The 19,081-nt window shown below is 43.5% G+C and overlaps 1 protein-coding gene across 3 annotated transcripts in view; it reads right to left on the reverse strand.

Annotated features, from left to right (window-relative positions):
- Positions 1–2,981: 2,981 nt before the first annotated feature.
- The window catches only part of MUSK (muscle associated receptor tyrosine kinase), a 54,409-nt gene continuing 38,309 nt past the window's right edge, over positions 2,982–19,081 (reverse strand). For 2 of the 3 annotated variants that reach the window (XM_069001805.1, XM_069001804.1), the window contains 5 exons: positions 17,947–18,122; positions 12,349–12,538; positions 11,820–12,011; positions 5,511–5,659; positions 2,982–3,658 (listed from right to left, as the gene is read on the reverse strand). In XM_069001805.1, coding sequence (XP_068857906.1) covers positions 2,982–3,658; positions 5,511–5,659; positions 11,820–12,011; positions 12,349–12,538; positions 17,947–18,122 — 1,384 coding nt within the window. Of the gene's footprint in view, positions 3,659–5,510; positions 5,660–11,819; positions 12,012–12,348; positions 12,539–13,805; positions 13,966–14,300; positions 14,390–17,482; positions 17,507–17,946; positions 18,123–19,081 lie in introns of all 3 variants that reach the window. The other variant, XM_069001803.1, reaches the window with a different exon arrangement.

Below are 19,081 nucleotides of genomic sequence, written 5' to 3' on the forward strand. Positions count from 1 at the left end.
AGGCAGCAGAAGTTCTGCTACAGTTTAATCCTCAAAGGACAGCACCATTTAGGTGCTAAGCCCTCCTGCTGGATCGGTACGCAGAAGCGATTACCATCCCTGGAGAGCACGTTGCTGAGAGCTTCTCTGAGTCTGTCTTGAAATGATCCTTTTCCTCCTGCATCAAAGGAAGCTTTTTCCCTCCCGACCTGCAGTCCCTGACTGCCACATGCTTCAGTGCATGCTTATAATGAAAAGGCTGGAATGCTGGATGAGGAATACCAAATTTTCCACTGCTGTCCTAAATATGGGGTCACTGAGAGAAGCATTTGGGAAAGAAAAATGAGATGAGAAGGGTTACACTTCCAAGTTTGTGGGAGTCCTTCTTTCACAAAGGAAGTGAGTGAAAATTCCAAGCATGTGACATTACAGGCAGCTAACAAGAAGAAAGCTGTAATTGTGGTTTCAAAATCATTTTCCTGGGGGAAAGGGAGAATGAACAATTGAAGCCAGCACTGGGATCCTAGAAGGCAGAAAGGCAGACTGTCCTCCAGACTGTAAATGGGTGTGTTTGTTTACATTTAGCTCATGGTGCAGGTTTTGCATCTGTTACTGTGCACTTTGTTTAGCCTAAGAATCATTCCATCTTCAGAGGAGGTGCTAGGTACCTGGACCCACACCACTACCCACACACAACTTCTGACCCTGCCCTCTCTAAAGAAGGTGACAAAATGCCTGGTGCTTTGAGCACTGCAAGGATCTTGAATGTGCACCCAGCCTTACAGAGATGCTGCAAGTGCTGGGCTTAGCTTGGCAGAGGCTGCAGGCACGTCAACTCAGCTGGGGATGCCACTCAGCTGGGGATGCCACTCACGCCCCATCCCTCCAGGCCTGCCTCCTCACTCCTGCCTCCTCAGAACATGAAGACAGATGGGGAGCTGATACAACCTAACAGAAATTTAATGATGCACACTGCAGGGTAGTCATAATGCAATAACAGGAGCTATATAAGGACTCCAGTATAACTTTTATTTAAATTGAGGACTTTGGGGTTTTCGAGGCTATTTGTCTTTAGCATCCAAACCTCAGTAAACTGCTGTGTCATAGTAGCATCCTGGTAGGACTGCTAAATGAGTAAGACAGCACTGGCCATTTTGTGCTCACTGTGCAGATACCCTTTTAGCACTTCAACATTCTGCAGCCCAACGTTCTCCCTGCCACTGTCTTTGGTAATTGCAAGCTCTTTGCTCCAAGTGAAAATGACACCAGTGGTCTGAAAACGTGAAACTACGCTCTTGTGGCCACAGCCAGTACAAACTATGGCTATTAAAAAAAAAAAAATACAACAAAAATAAAAACCAAAACAAACAGGAGAGCAGCAGAGGAAAGTATGTTCTTTCCAGTTCTGTTCTTCACAATGGTTGACAGATCTTTTCAAGCTTACCTTTCAGAAACCATAGATAGCTGCTCCTTGCTGCTGCTTTCTGGGTAGGCTAAACCAGTGTGTCCCAGTTACAGAAGCCACACTGAACACTCATTCACTGGCACTCCTGCTCTTCAGTCATAATCCACATCCCAGACTCAGAATATATTTTGTATCAGCAATGAGGCTCTGGGACAACTGTTCCTCACTCCACAAGAGCTAAAATCTTACACCTGTCACCAGAGGAATAAAATTTTTTCTGTCACTGAAGTATCTATTACAGTTTGGAGCACTCTTAGCAGAGAAGCACTTCGTGTTTGGAGATGGGCTGCAGGCTATGTGTAACTGAGGCAGTGTCATCTTTGCCCTGCAGGTGGACAGTTGGCAGTACTTGTTGTGTGCGCCCACTTTCTCCTCCTTCTCCTAACTGACAGGTTGTCTCTGAAGGCCACTGCTGGCAGATATCCACCTTCCTTACTTCTGTGTCTCTAAAATGCAGTACAAGGAAAGGTGGCCAGCAAATACTGTAGTGGGACTTAGGAGATAATGTCAGGAAAGGAAAACCAGAAGCAGGAGGCAAAGATTGTAAAGGAAAAGGAAATAAACAATTAATACAACCTGCCACATTTCTGCAACAGGGGCTACCTTTCTCCCTGCTTTTGGCACGGTGAGGACCGTGCAGCAGCAAATAAACATACCTTGGATGCCTACAAGGTGCAGGACCAGGCCTTTGGGATTAATTTCTCCCTTAGCACCAAATGGCTTTTTTGCTTCAGGGGAAGGCAGGAAATAAGTGCTGCAATGCTTAAGGAAAGCTTTTAGGTGAGACTTTAACAAACATAAAATGAACATCATTCTGGATTTCCCACACTGAAAAATGGAAAGTGTCATGCTCGACAGGAGTTTGCTTGTCTCTGTAACATAAGATGCAGGTGGCTGCCAGTAGTCCAGCAGGCTCCTGTTTTGATTCTGTCAGTGTTATTGTCACAAGAGTGGAAGTTAAAAGGAAGAAGAAAGTGGCCTATGGCTTCAAAAACATCCTTTATCTGCAAAAAGAACTAGTTATGCAAAAACAAAATAGTAAACAGTATGCAAAAATAAAATAATAAACAATATCCCCAAAAGAAGATTGAACTCTGCAATCTTTTTTTTTAAATAATACTTGAAAATATAAGAGGAAGTGGGGGGGAAAGGTAAAAGCCAAGAGCATAAATGCAGAAAGGCATGGTGGGACCTGTTAGGCAGGGAAAAAACACTAGTTAGGAAGAAACATTGGTTTGCCTTCCCTGGGCAATCCTGTGCTCCTGGAAATGCTAAATATAAGTACTGAGTTAGCATGGCCAGCACTTTCAGCAACCTGAGGAGTCCTGTCTTAGTGGCTAAATGTCAGCCCTGTGGTTTGGGAGGTACAGTCCCACTCAAGGAGGTGCATAAGGGGGTACAGTCTTGGTAGTGGAACAAGCCATTTCTCCTCCCCTGAGCAGGACTTTGTGTGAAGCCACCATTGCTCAGAGCTCATGGGCTGGTCCAAGGCAGTGTGGATAGGTGGACATAGGAGTCAAGGAAGAAAATGCATCCCTCAAACCGACATGTTGGCCACAGCCCTCTCGTACATGCGCTCCAAGATGCGGTGGATGCTGGCAAAGCCTGGCCGGTCGGCAGGCAACTTGCTCCAGCAGAGGCGCATCAGGTTGTAGAGCTCCAGGGGACAATTGTCTGGGCAGGAGAGGACATTCCCATCCCTCACATAGTAGATGACCTCCTCATGAGCCATCCCATAGTAGGGCTGCATGCCATAGGAGAAGATCTCCCAAAGCACCACTCCATAGGCCCACACATCAGACTCTGTGGTGTAGCGGTTGTAGAAAATGGACTCAGGGGGCATCCAGCGGATGGGGATGGCATCGTTCTCATTTGCTTTGTAATAGTCAGCCGAATACATGTTCCTTGAGAGACCAAAATCAGCAATTTTGACCACCATGTTCTCCCCCACCAGGCAGTTCCTGGTGGCCAAATCCCGGTGGACAAACTTGCGCTCAGAGAGGTACGCCATGCCAGCAGCAACCTGCTTGGCAATGCAGAGCTGGCTGGTGCAGCACAGTGCCAGGGGGTTCGGGAGGCGAATCCTTGTGTCCAGACTGCCCTGTGCCAGGCTGCAGAGGTTGCGGGGTGAGCGGTCACGCAGGTACTCGTTTAGATCTCCGTAGGCCATGTACTCAAACAGCAGGCACATCGGCTTCCCAACCGCACACACGCCTGGGAGAGGACAGACCGCACAGGTCATTTGGGTAGCAAAGAGAGTTCTGCTGTGCAAAACCCAGAAAGTCCAAAAATACTTACACTAAAGGGAGACTTTTAGTAATGCATGAAGAGCCAGAGAGAGAGGTGACCATGCAAATACCATCCACTCTGCATGCATCCATCATGCACGCTGTCTCTTTTGAAGCTCCTTCATCAGGCACCTAATGCTGAGCTCTGGGCGATGCTCACAAGTCATGCACTTACCTGCATGCACGATTTTTCTTGACATCCCAGGTACAATACATACTTTTGGAGCTATGTTTAATTGTTGTGATTAGAGCCCAATCCTGCTTAAGTTAGCCTTAACAAAAGTATTGCCTTTTCCCAGGTGCAACTACAAGGACTTTCAGGAAGTAACCTTTAAAGTTCGCATCGTGTTTATTTTTAATTCTTTTATCTGTTGTAATTATTGTACTAATAGTAACATTGTTTTAGGGGTTACACATACGCAAGAAGACTTCAGAAGTATTCACAAGGGGCATGTTCAAGGGTTCAGTGGAACACTTGAATTGGAAGGAAACTCCCACCCTTATGGATTTTTTTTTTTAATAGCTCATGCAAAAAAATACTGGTTCAGGAATTACTTTTGGCATGACAGATATTCAAAAATGAAAGAAAGATAAATCAAAACCAGACCGCAGAAAGGAGACGTATGCCATATCTGTTAAATGCAGAATGCTGTCCCACTGAAGGGCACATAATTGGCTCTTCACCAGTTTTATTGGAGGGCCAGCATTAACCACACTTCCACGAGCCTTACTGATCATACAGTCATACAGTAAAAATATATGTGTGCTTATCATTAAACTGCCAACCATCAAAAGCCAACATTTAAAAAGTTTGTGATTTGCTTTCTTAGGGCCATCATTTAGCAATTGGTGGTGCAACTTATTGTGAAATCTGAAGTTGTGGTTGACAACCTAATATTTGAATCTTTGAGGAAAAACTAATGGCTGTTCCCAATGTGATGAAATCAGGATCTGACAAGCATGTCAAGTGTATGTGATAGATTTATCATCTAAGCTGTCTTCAACAATGTGGCTGTTTCTCCACAGCCCCATGATGTGATAAGAGTTTGTTCTGTACCTTTACCCTTCTCTGGCCTAAAATGTGTTAACAATAAACGCAAAGTTTAGTCAAGTTTGGTGCATTTCCTGCTTTGCTTTTCTGTAGCCAAAATACCTGTATCAACCCAGACTTCCCAAAACTGTGGTTTATCTATTTCAAAATGTTGTGGAGCTTCCTACCATAATAAATTAAGATCTCAGATGCCTGTTCACATGAATCAGATCTGCATACAGCTACTTAGAGCAGGATTGCCAGATGAAAGTGACCAGCAGCATCTACTTCAGACAAAAAAACCAATTTTCTAAAAGAAAATTTGGTCAGTAGCTTTCTTCACAGAAAATGCCTAATTAGCCAAGCTGCAGCAAGACTTTCTTAAAAATAACAACAAAGAAGGGTTTCCTTTCAGATGAGAGTGGAAGGAAAGGAAGAGACCATTTTTGTGGCTGGTTTTTTTTGTTCATTTAATTTTGGGGGTTTTAATGCTATTAAGTGCAGACATCACAACAATAATTGGGACCTATAAAATTAACAAGACTTGTGCCACTTCTTTTAAGTACCCTCAAAATAAATCACAGTTCCAGGAAGTTCATGTCTTCCCTGTAAGACATGTGTGTCAATGTTATTAGACTGGAAGCAGAGCTAGGCAGCAAGATGGCCAGCAGTATACTCAGTGCAGCATGAAGAGAGTTTGATGTGATGCACCATCCTGTTAAGGCAACAGGATACCTCCCTGAGATACCTAAAAGCTTGACGATATTCGGATTGTCAAACTCTGCCATGAGAGCTGCTTCTCTCTGAAAGTCAGCCTGCATGTCTGCAGATGCTTCCTCCTTCAGCATTTTCACAGCCACCATGGTGAAAGGTTCATATGGCAGAAGCCCTGGGGCCCTGCAAAGAGGGAGAAAAGAGGAAACCATCAGTGATGAATGCATGCACACTAAATGTAGGTTCTGTTTCTGACACAAAAGGAGAGGCTGACAAAAAAAAAGGGTGGAAGGCCCCAGAACCAACAGAAGGAACCTTAAAGCCCAGTTTCATCTCTTGGGCCTGCAATATGCATTGCATATTATAGAGATGTTTAGTTTGGTTCAGGCAGGACTAAATTCAGTATAGCTTTTTCTGATCACTGGTCTTGCAGCTTACAGACTCATTACCATGAATGGTGAAGACATAAATTAGTAACATGTTGCTAAGCAGCAACTTCTCCCTAGGCTGGAGATCACATAATAAACTTATTGGAGGACAGGATAGACTCTTCAGTCCAAATAATTCACTTTTGGGGTGTAATGGTTGAGCTTAGCAGAGTTAAAAATAAACCCATTATATATGAAATTGATGAAAGAATCTCCTTTCCCATACCTGGCACAATGGTGACTTCAGTATATCTGGCTACTGTTAGAGTGAAAGTAACAATTACAGTAAATATATTCCCTTGGTTTTCTAAGGAAAATAGCCTTTTTTCACTGTTCTCTGAGTGTGTGTGTGGCATGTGTATGCACCTGGGATTCAATAAGTTATAAAACCATTAGCTAATTTCAGCTGAATTTAATATGGTTTAGCTGCACTCTAGAAAACAGTTTATGTTCCTACAAGATTTGTGGAAACAAATGACAGAACAGAAGGGACTAAGCAACCTTTGCTTTGTCTGAAGAATAAGCTAATGTGTAAATACTGTTTTTACACTGGTGAATCTTCAGCTAAAGATTATAGACACAAATCCTTAGGAAACAGAATCCTGACTTAGAGCAACAAATTTGTTTTCTTATCCACAGGTCCCTGCACCCTCAACAAGTTTAATTAGATGGGCTTGCCAAAGATTTAGGGGTAGCTGTTGCTGCAGAAGAGTAACTTTCCACTCTTCAAACATGCACCAAACCTCAGACGTACATTTTGTTTCCTGTGCAAATTCTTCCCTCGGGCCTTGCAGCTAAAACACATTCCGTACAGGTAGCCAGCCAGAGCCCATGGAGACTGGTGCCCATTTATGTGTCGCATTACTGCACCAGTCTGACTGCCCTCCCATTGCTCAAATGCCAGGTCATTTTATATTTTATTGCTCAGTAGCAGCTAGAGGAGATTCCAATTTCCAAAGCAAACTTCCAGTTTCCTTGTCTTCTACTTCAGACACATGGTGGTTGCAACAGTTGCACTTGGATGCTGTAAATGTCAAATGTCACTGGATGGCAGGGTGTCCATCAAGAAAGGAATCACAGGTGGCCAGATCACAGCTGAGACACTCAGGCAAGGAGGTCTGGCATGCCAGAGCAGAGGATAAGACCCCACACTTGTCTGCTACTGCCTCCATTACAGCACAACGTCCTCCTTCTTTTCCCCGGTGCTGGCAGCAGTTTCCAGTCCAGTGGGAGGGGAGGAGTATGAGCACCAACCACCTGCTGTCTAAGCACTAGAGCCAGCAGCAACAGCCTGAACAAAGCAGTAGAGAATTTAAAAGTAAAAATAAGAGGCCTTTGTCTCTTCCAAATGGTGTCACAGATTACCGCACATCCCTGAGTAGCAGACCCAGAACAGTGCCAAAGCAGGGGCAGGCAGAGCTCAGTCCTGCAGGCTTTGGAGACAGAAACTCACCCCAGGCTGAGGTACACCCAATCATCCAATTTCACTGAATCCTGTAATGTGTAAACTAACCTGAATGTAACCAAGTGAGATTAAGCTGCACAACATCTTTTAATTGGCCTTCATGCAACAGCTAGAAATTTCACCTTTGATAGCTTGTGGTGATTCAGTACAGTTCTTATCAGGCCCAGAAGAGTCACACTGATCTGGCACAGAGGCAGAGACTGTCTGAAGTCTTGGCAGATGGCTATCAAAGCTGACCCCTTTTGTGCCCTAAAGACAGTCTTTGCACAAATCTGCAGGGGAGCCATGGGAAGCTGCTCCCTCTGAACATGGAGAATTCAGATGGAGGGCCAGAAAGGGGAGTGTTTTCTGAAAAATAGGTTAATTCTCTTCTAGAACTGGGAAGAATCAAAAGAAATTACCTTGGGTAATCTCTCTTGCAATTAGTTAAAAGCTGAAGAGAAATTTACATTGTTTGTGCACAGGGTGGAGAGCAACAGTCCTTGCCTGCTTCACCACCAATGTATTTGTGCACCAGTGGCATCAACCAGCTTTTAGGTACATGCCATTCAAAGAACTAACCAGTGGTGCACTCAGGAATTTCAGCCTGAGCCTATCTAGAGAGCACCTGACTTAAGTTCCCAGTCAGGTTTTCTTTCCAAAGCAGTAATGATGTAAAAAAAATGGGAGCATTTTGAACCTGTATTTGAGATTTTGTCCTGTCCCCATCTTGTTCAGCATAACTCAGTTGGGTTCTCTTAAATCATTAAATGAGGCAGTTAAAGTCTAGTGAATCTGGTGGAAACCTACCTTTACCCAGTCCTTTGGTTAAATTAATTTGTGAGCAGGAGACTGCTTTGAATCATCAGGGGCTCATTTAGATGGGGAAGGGAAGGCTAGCAGGTTTTTTTTAATTAACACCCACACTGTTTTTCAGCTGTATATGAGACAGCAGATCAAAGAAATAGCCTTTGCAGATGGTGAGAACATGAGGAGACTTCTGTCAAGAAACTCCAACTTTAAGGACAGCCTTGTCCCTAAGGAGGGACAACAAATTGTACATTTGTAGTGTAGGTCTACTGCCTACTAGCAAAAACTCTACTGGCCTACTAGCAAAGACTCCACATCCAGGCTTTTAGGCAATCCTGATCTTCAGGCTTGGCCTGGACCACACAGCTCCAGCTCTGGGAGTAAATTTGCATGCTGGTCTGCACTGAACTGCACGGAGCTGGTGCTCTGGTGGCTTGAGCGTGGTCCTCCCAGGAGGAGAATCAGCCACAAGGACCCAGCTAGAACAGACCTGAGCCAGGCCCTGAATTTTGTTTTAATCTTGGTTACTTCCTTATCCTTCCAAGTGTGAAGCTGTTCCTGGTGAAGACAGCAGCCTTTCAGGAGAAGCTAGTAAATGATAGCTAGACACTTCCTGTCCTAACATGTTGCTTGACCCAGGAGTGAGTAAACACTGAATCAGGGCTCACAGCAAGCCAACTGGCAAAGGCATCGCTGGCACTGTGTGCAGAACTGTGTTTACAGAAGAGGGAGAAACATGAGAGCAGGAGAAGTAAGAGGATTGCTAAACTTAGCTTGAGATGTCCATTTAACACATGTAGGAAAGTACATTTTATCCTTCTGAGATGGGAAGGCAATAATTTGAGTTGTGATAGTTTCAGTAACCTGGGTGGACACACAGCTTTTACTACTAGATCAGCAGTCTGTACTGATAGGCCAGCTGTGCACAGCCCATAGCTTATTATAAGGGATTACAATAATTACAAAAATTACAATGAGTAATTATAAAGCCTTGGAGGGACTTTTGATAGAGATGGTAATAAAAAAAAAGGAGGTCCCTCAGAATATTTCTGTGGCTCCTTCCTTGAGCCACAAAGAGCAGGCATCTCTCAGGATGTGGTACTCTTCACTTTGCAAAGGCTAGATGAGATGTGATGCTTTCTTTTTTTCTCCCAAGTCTTTTTCTCTCAGTTTCCACTGACAATAACAAAAAGTTTTAATTGAAAGAAATTGCAGTGCTGGAGTAGATGAAATCCACATAAAAGGTCTTTACAGCACTTTGGCACTTGCTTAACTCAGCACTTTAGTGACATTTGAATGCCCTTTGAAAAGTCTTGCTTGATATCCATGAAAGTAATTTCCAGCTCAGAAAGGTCTGTGCAGCACACAGGTTGTATTAAAGCTCCCAGAGCAGGGCCAAAGCAGCACTTCGCAGGAAGAACGCCTGCCCTGCTCATGCACCACAGCAAGGTGAAGACTCCTGCAGCATGAGCAGGAAGGTGATGCACCTCAGGGCACCCCAAGGGCTGTGCTGGGGCTGGGACAAGAGCTGCCCTGTGTCCCTGGTGTGCAGTGCCCCAAGCACAGCTGTTGCACAGTTCCTATAGCTTTGTTCTTGTTTCAAGCTCAGATGCGTTTGGCCATCCAGGCTAACAATCCATCACAGGCTAAGCATCTGTGATGATCCCACTGTGTGCCCTTTGAATTTTGTTATTTTTAGCTCTCTCTAATAAAGGAAAATATGCCTGCTTTTCTTCCATTAGAAATAATTTATCTCTTCATTAGAAAAAAAATCCATCACAGCTATTGAAACTGTTTCCCAGCTGTAACACATTTAACCTGTACGGAACTCATTTTCTAGCAGGTACATCAGCAGCATGACTATAAACACTACAAATATCTGCATTATGATTGCTTTTTTGCAAGGATAGTCCTTCGCCTTTGCAGTCAACAGAAGCATTTCACCGAGCAGATCTTGGCTCATGGTGGGACTCTGATCCTTCCCTGGTTTTATTTTGAGGTCATCATACACTACTCCAGACATAGCTACAAAATCAGCCATGTCCCATACTTGTTAACTGCAAAGGACAAAGATAACTGCGCTGACTAAGCATGGAACTTAAGTGTATAGGCAGCCTGTACACTTTCTGTCAGGAATTTCGGGATGGGACTTTATGAAGAAACCATTACTATCCAAAAATTGCCTTGAAGAAATTATGGATTCTGTCAAGATAAACTAGACATCTTCCATCCTCCTCCTCTTTGGGGTTATCAGTTAAAGATTTTTCACATTTGTAGAAGTGCACAATCTCACCTCCCATGATATTAGGGGCTGTCATCTAATATCTTAAGTTTAAAACAGGTAAAAATGGCTGCAAATTTCAAAAATAAAAAGTGAGAAACTAACTAAATGGGACACTGTAGAAGTCTAGAGATAAGGGAACTTATGTATGTTACTCAAACACTGATATCCAGAGAGCCATGGAGCCAACCAAGGATTGTTACGGCTGGAAAAGAGGGCCATACGGACGTAAGGCAACACTTTTCTGGGACAAGTGTCCTTGTTCTGGCTCCTGGAGATAAGCACAACACCGCACAGCAGACATGCAGGAATGAGGCCAAGAAGCAGGCAGGAATGGACTGCTAGGGAGGATCAAGAACACACAAGACCCTCAGAGGTCCCAAACTGTTTCCAGAAAGGTCTGGAAGAAGGGGCTGCCCACGATAACTCACTTGTATAGAAAGTGAGAAAGATAGCTCCAGGGCACAGAAACTTTACTATAAAAAGGCTCCCCCAGAAAGCCTGGGCACACATGTGCCCTGAGACCCTAAACTTCCTGTCAGCTGAATTGATGGTGGAGCCAGGACCGCTGATCTCCCTTTTTTTACTTTCTTCCTTTCTTTCTCTCCCTCCCTCTTTAATCCATCTTTCTCTCTCCTTTCCTTTTCACACTACCCCTTTTATTCAAAACCCACTGTGCTTATATAGGAGGGACTATAAAATAGCTATTGCCATGTCAGGTGTAAAAAAATTGTATAAATTTGTAACTTTTGCAGACACTCTGACCTTTACTGTTCCTTTTGACCACAAGCATCCACAAATCTTGGGTGTGCATTTCCCACTAAGGTTGGGACACCATAGACACACAAAAAATTGGCCTATGTGGAACGGGTTTTTAGGGGATTTTTGGTTTGGTTTGGTATTGTCACTGAATCAAATTGAAATTTGTTCAGGACTGAACTGTAGCATGACACAATGACTTCTGTGGTAATTACACAGATCAGTATTGCTGTTATTATGGAGATCACCACACACTGGCAATTCATAAATACTGGGAAATGTAAGAATTTCACAATAGGTCACATGTCACAGGCAGTACTCTTGGCAAAAACAGTGATGATAAATTTAGCTGAACTTTTACACCAGACTTTGGTATGTGAGTAAGACATTACAGCTACTAGAGAGTAGAAGAAAAGAGTAATTTGTGGCAAAAGTTTAAGAAATACTGACAGACAGTAATGGACAACAAAAACAGTTATTCATTTGTACCTGAGTGTTGTGTACCATTTGGTATACGTGCATTTGAGTGGATGGATGGGTGGATGGATGGATGGATGATTTCCAATGCCAATTTTTCACAAGTACCTCCAGATAAAGAAGATTCACACAGAGACTGCTTACCTGGCTTGGAAGACTCTCCCAAATGCTCCTTCCCCAATATCTCTCACATATTCAATATTGTTCCTGGGATACTCCAGGCTAAGCAATTTTGGATTGAGGAGAAGGGGCATGCGCTGGTACATTGGGTTGGGGTGCAGCCGGTCCAGGAGCAGCTCGGAGGGCAGAGTGGTGAGAGTTGGTGTCTCCGACTCTCTGAAACAACGGAGTGATTTTTGGTCAGTGTGTGCACAGGCCTCAGCCAGGAGATAACTGGCTACATCTCCTCCTGGGCTTATTTCTTTCAGGATGGAAAAGGAAGGTACAGCAGGGCTATTGAAAGAGCCCTGCAGCAAGATGTCATGCCATGTCCCCAGTTACCAGGTCATCTTCTGCTCTGGCACAGGAGTTCAACAGAACTTGCACTGGACTGCCACAGGCAAAGGCAGGGCTGCTTTCCCCTGCGAGGTGTTCACAGGACCTTGCTCTCAGAAACAAGGAAGCCCTTTTTCAAAGCAGCATTTCTTGCACTGAATTAGGTTCCAAGCTTTACCTTTTTTTGTTTTTCCACTGTTTTCGATGACGGCAGCAAACCAGGGTGACAATGCCGAAGATCACAACCAGAGCAAAGCTGGAGATGATCGAGATGATAACGGTCATGGAGTACGTAGGGGAAAACGGAGGAGGAGGGGGAAGATTTAGAGTGTCTCCACTTGGTTTTCTTGTTCCTAGTGATAACAATGCTGTAATGCAAATAAAATGAGAGGGTTATGCCTCTGCTAGTTTATAGAGCTTTCTCTAAGAGGAATTTACAAAGCTAGCCTGTTGTCCTGAGAATTACTGCCATTACAGATACAACCATACAACCACATGAGAGGACCATACTAGGGAAGCTTGGTTTGCAGGAAGCAAAACCCATTTGTGCTTGCCATATATGAAAACCCAAGATCTGGTAAAGACCCATTAAGCTGGGAACACAGTTTTGGTATAGAATATTTGCAAGAGTTACAGATGGGGGGTCACATCTGGATGTGTCTACAGTATTCAAATATAGTAATGTCTGCAGTGGGAAAGATCAATGGCATACAGTGTAAACCACAATGTATCATGTGTCCTGAAAGGAATCTCCAAGGAGGAGTGTAAGACCACATAAGTTCAGAGTGATACTTTCTTGAAATATCCTCTTGTCCCCAACAATTTGCATCTCAGTGCCTTTATGGGGCAAATGTGGAAAACTAGGTCAAAACACACTTGGCTGTGTTAGTAGGGAAAAAAATCACATAACTACCTCCTGAGTTCTTTCTGAGACATTCTAGAAAATGCTACCCTCTGCATGCAATGATTTAGAACAGAAAGAAATGTAAACTCTTCCTCTTAATTGCCAGCTAAACTGAAAATTACTTGTGGTCACTTATGTCCATGGAACCTCTGTTCTCCTTGCAGGAAGTTTCCAAGTGCAGTCTTATGTCCAAGCACTGAGATCCAGAAACTGTGAGTCTTGGATGAAATATCTTTCAAAAATTGGTCTTTCTTTGAACAAGAAGTAACAGGAAGACTTAATTTCAACATCAAAGAACAAAGATGTTTGCAGCTCTTTTAGGCTTATTTTTAGTTAAAATTGGGGGGGGGGGGTTATATCTACTTCATTTATTATAGTTTTATTTATGATTTTAAACAATCACCCTAAACTAAAAAATTTTGGAAAACAGCCTGAAACCCTACCTTCCAAACAGTGTGACAAGTCCATTTTTCAGAATACCACAGGAAATTTCACTTCATCCTTTGGCATTTATATAACCTAGGGCAAGTTGCTCGATTTGCCCATCTTCCTTTTCCCCTCTTCAAGGGGCAAGTTATACCTTCTAGTTAAAGATGCTGAGTGAATCAAAGAGAAGACCCAGAACTCGCTGAATCCAGAAGACAGAACAGATTGGTGTGCACAGGATGCCAACACCTTACATGGCCACAAAACAACCACAGTGGCAGAAATTATAAGCTATAGTTGCCTACCATCTCCACAGGGAGACACACTGCAGTATTCCCAGGTCACAGCTGGATCCTTTGTGTAGCACCAGGGACGCTCGTTCTCACCTCCTGGGTTGCGGCAGTAATTCTCAGCATCAGACAGCTCAGGGAAAACCTGAGGAGTCCTCCTGTGCAAGTGGGGAGCCTTGGGGGAGGAAGCAAATTGTATTAGTGTTTCAGCATAATTTTGCCTGCTATTATTAGCAAAACAAATGAAAAAAACACCCAAAGGAGTGAAGCAAGACAGAGCCTTTTTTGAAACAGGCTTTCAGTCACCTGCCAAAATGACAGACAATGCATCTTGATACAGGAAGCGGAACTTGCAGATTGAAATATGATGAGGTTGTAAAACGCCAGTGAGCTCAAGAATGAAGGCAACCTGTTCCCTGCTCATCCCTTTCACTAAGACTGGGCTGCCTGACTTTGGGAAGCTCCTTGGAAAAGCAAACCTCAAGCACTTAATCTCACACTTATGCACACCTGATCACTCCACTTCTGGCAGGGAATCCCGGATGCTGTGACGTTGGCTGTGCCCTGGTAAAACTGGCCGTTGCCACTGTAGCAAGTCCCTGGGAGGGGAAAAAAAGCATGGGATCAAGGCATTTCAGACCACGTCTTGCAGCAGAGACTCACAAGAATAAAGTTGATGTCGTTACATGGTAGCATCTGACAGCATCAGATTTGAAGCACACAGAGGACTAGATGACACAGGCAGGGTAGCCTCCTCTTTACACTCTAATGGATTTTGCACTCAATATATAGGATCAAATCTGATAAAACTTCAAAGAGGGCACTGGAGCTCTCTCAGACTGAGAAAACAGGCTATGTGCCTGTGATGGTTGAGCTGCAACTACCTAGTTCACAGCACATCCATGCAGAAAGTGCAGGGCAGAACCACACTGAACCCACCCAAGCCAAACCAAGGCAGAAAGCAAATCGCAGCACTGGTTCTGTGATTCAAAGCCTGAATTCTTACTGGGGCACCAACAGGAAGACACTCATGTTCCTCAGATTGGTAGCAGGGAGCTGGGATTCATAAAGTTGCCCTCCTCCTTCTTCTGTACAGTGCTTATCCTCTTTGATTGTTTGGAAACGGCCTATGGTTTTCAGCATGGATGGAAACCCTACCCTGAAGTATATGATCTCAACTATGACCTGAAGGAATAGTATCAGTATAAAACTGTTGTTTATAATGAAGATAGTGTAGTCACTTTGCATACACAGGACTTGTTCCAGATACAGAAAAATAAGGCAGAAAATCTTGAGATTTTACTACAGGAATATGCATAAATGTCCTCACAGGACATATGTGCTCACATGCACCTGTCCTCATGGGAGAGTTTAATGCATGCTGGCATAATCTAGGAAGCAGAAAGACAGCAGAGGAGATGCAGCCTTATGCATTTCAGCACATAGTAGCTAATCTTCTGTAAACTCAGCTGAGCCAAGGCTAAGATTCTATTGATGGCATACATTAGGGTGCACTGAATTGTTAGCCTTGGTAGACAAATTAACAAACCAGCAAATACTTTTGTCATAATTTTATTTTCTATCATGTTCATAACTTTGCAGCTCAGGAAAAAAGAAGAACAGGAGGAAACATGATATGTTCTAAAATTATAACTTTTTAAAGCAAATATTATTCATCTTCTTGAAAGTTTTGCATAAGGGTTGACCCAAATTTGACACAAGGCTATGTGTCTGGAGATTGTACTCTTTCTCATGTAGGAGGACCGTAGTCAACACACCATCACAACTATGTGCTGTTTTCTTCTTGCATCACCCACTGCACTCAGGATTGCAATTATATATTGTGATAGACTCAATAGAGTTATTGAAGTTTCACCAGGTAGCAGACACTACACACAAGTAGGTAGAAACACTGCCTTTAAAGTGTTAACGCCAAGTGAGTGAGCTTAAACAAAGGATCTAGCTCGTTTAGCCCTGAGGCATCCAAACACTTCAGTAGAGGAATGATGTGGACTTTATGAGAACAGTTAAATCCATCACAAATTCGAAGTAAAATACTCTAATGTGGATTTCTTTGACTGATACATAAATATCATTTATGACTCACATCTGCAACAAGATAGCAGCCCCTACATAAGCAGCACCTATAGCTCTGCAGAGGTGTAACATTTTGTTAAAGTGTCCTGGAATATACTTGTGTGCCTGAGCCTAGCAGTTTGTTTCACATTTGAAGGCAAGGAAAACCATGCCTGAAACATGCCTCATGACATAGCTAGTAATAAACATGAAAAAGACTTCTGCACAGATCTGACATAAATGTCAGTGGGACACCTTGAAAGATCAATGTGGAGAGCTCTAGGTGCAAGAGCAACAATGAGAAGCAACCTCTGAATCCTTCATACTCTGGAAATGCAGATGCTTTCATAAACTGTCCTGCTACAATGAGGACAGAGGGAATAATATAGCTGGTCCATCTGGACATTAATGAATCATTTGATAGCAAGCTAGAAAACAGTTCAGTTCATGCTCAACAAACCCTTGTGCACACAACAGGGGCTCTAAAGTAAAAAAGAGGGGGCAATATTGTTAAATGTTACTGTTATATTTTCCTGGTTCATGACTGAATATTGCATGTCTATGCAATGCCACTCTGGGAAAATGCTGTGGAAGCTGAACAAAAAAGGTCATGCATACACAGGAAACAGAGGATATGTACTGAAACATCTGTGGGGAGGCTGAAGCCATACCATGAATGCTCCATGCATATGCTGACACCCCTGTCTTGTGGTCCCTCCACCAGGGCAGGGATGGCTGCATATGCAAGCTGTAGGCACTGGGCCCACAGGGTGCTGGAGCCCTTTCCTCCATGTATGCATCACTGGGCACCTAGGGCTTGGGTTGCCAGGTGGAGCCGAGGTTTTTCCATGAAAGAATATTCCCCAAAATTCTTGATGTTTCTTTGGTTTTTGTTGGTTTTTTTTTTAACTTTCCCTCTCTCTGTATGAAGAAGGTGCCTGCCACTGCCAAATCTGCAGACCTCACCTGCTTAAACAAATAGCAGGAGAGAGATTCTTCCTTTTTCCAGTGAGGCAAGTTCAGTGGCTGAGCTTGAAACTGCAGTTGCATGTGAGTGGAAGAGTTGGGTGTGTGTGTTGCAGCCATGAGCAGCAGCAGGGCGGGAGCCTGACAGAAGTCAAGGCAGCACCGCAGGGGATGTCTGGGTCTCACCACTGGTCATGGGAGGGTCATACCAGAATCAGCCAGGCTTCAGAGGTGATTTGAGGAGAATGCTGGAAGGTTAAGGTATTGCAAGGCCAGCCTGACATAGGCAACCATGTCGTTACCATATAAGGCTCAGATGACCTCAGTATCAGAAACACAAATATGGGTAGAGCAGAGCTAGAAGCAACGGGTAGAAGAAAAGGAAACAGCTGGAAGGAAGGCTACCACCTAAAACCACCATGCCTCTCTCATAGAAAGTTACCAGCCCATGGTCTCCCCAACCTCTGAAGAGCTGGAAATGTGTTTCCCCATGCCTTGGATGTGGAAACCCAGACATTACCCAGCAATAATAACCTGAATTCAGCCAGCTAGGACAAGCAGAAAACACAAAAATTCTGTGCAAATGGCAGCTGCAATGAAGAGTATCGTGTCCACCTCTAAAAACAAAGAGTCTGGAGCAGTCTACTTACTGGTTATGTTCTCCTTCTTAAAATCTGTAAAAAGATAAGACAAGATGTAAGGAGGGATTGTCCAGGATGTGATATTACTGGATGCTTACTTAGAAGCACATTACAGGAAAAAGTCCCCTCCCTAGCAGTGCTTAAACAGCTTTTTTCTTTGCAAAAGCAGTTGAGTGGCAATTTTGCTATCATTAGGACCATTTCTTGAGATTGTTATGATGTTCTCAATAAAGATCCAGACTTTATTTACTTGAGGGATTTTTCCCACACCCCAGTTGGACAAGAGAGGCCAACAGCCAAAGCAGCTGTCACAATTCCATGCACAGGTGCGGACAGGACCGTACCCACCATTGCCTTTTACTTTAGTTGTAGACTATGGATCCTGTCTTTCCCTTCTCCCTTATCAAGAACACAGGTCTCTGGACAAGTCAGCAACCTGTGCCACCTTACCAAAGCAGCCTGTGCCACCTTACCAAAGAAAGGGATGCGGGTGCAGGAGCTGGGATTCTGGTGCAGGCTGGGCAGCCTATTGCATTCAGGAAGAGTGAGCAGCATCAGCCCTGGCTTGTAAATCCCCTTCTGAGAGTTCTCCTCCATTGAGAGCCATTCCTTAAAGCAGTAGAGATCCTTTACAGCAAGGCAATTCTCTCTACATTGTTTTGCAAAAAACAGTGAAATACAGCTGTCAAGTCAATGGCTTGATGAAAATAGCTGCACTTAGCAGTGATGTACAGGGGTTATGCAAGCTGACAGAAATCCATTAATGGGGTGACACTTCTTTAAAGCCAGTCTTTCTGGCCCATAAACCATAAAGGAAACTGTATGAAATGCAACTGCTTCCTTTAGGAAACATACAAATCTATACTTTTAATGAAGCAGGGTTATGCTCAAAACACAACACAAACCAGTCTGTGAGGAGTTCATTCCTATCTTTTTCTACAGATTTTTTGACATCTTCTACTAATAAACATCAGAGAATCATAGAATGGTTTGTGTTCGAAGAGACATCAAAGATCATTTGTTCCAACCCCCTGCCATGGACAGGACCACCTTCTGCTGGACCATTTTACTCAAAGCCCTGTCCAGCCTGGTACTTCCAGGGATGAGGCATCCAGAACTCCCCTGGGCAACCTGTGCCAGTGTCTTACTACCCTTACAGTAAAGAATTTCTTCCTATTATCTAGCCTAAACCTACACTCTTTCAGTTTGAAGACATTCCCCCTTGTCCTGTCGCTACATATGCTTGTAAATAGTCTGTCTCTCATTTCTAGAGTTAGAATTTTGCAGTATATTCTAAAAATCTCATTTGGCTTCTCTAAATTACACATTGAAGTGTCATCTACTAAAAGAAGAGGTGAGCTGCAATTCTTAATCTTCTATTAAGCATTCGTATATACTTCTATTCTCATTTAATCACTAATACAAATTTTTTATTTTGTCTACAGACAATTTTAAATCCTTTTTTTCTCTGTAGCTATCTGCAGTAAAAGTTTTACAGTGCCTGGTAAAAAGTGGCCTGTCTCCTGCCTAGTGTATTACCTCCATAACAGTGTGAAATGTTCACTGACAAGAAGTGCTTCGGATGTTTAAATGGCTCTTATATGAGAA

This window comes from Aphelocoma coerulescens (assembly GCF_041296385.1).
Source record: "Aphelocoma coerulescens isolate FSJ_1873_10779 chromosome Z unlocalized genomic scaffold, UR_Acoe_1.0 ChrZ, whole genome shotgun sequence".
Lineage (NCBI taxonomy): Eukaryota > Metazoa > Chordata > Aves > Passeriformes > Corvidae > Aphelocoma > Aphelocoma coerulescens.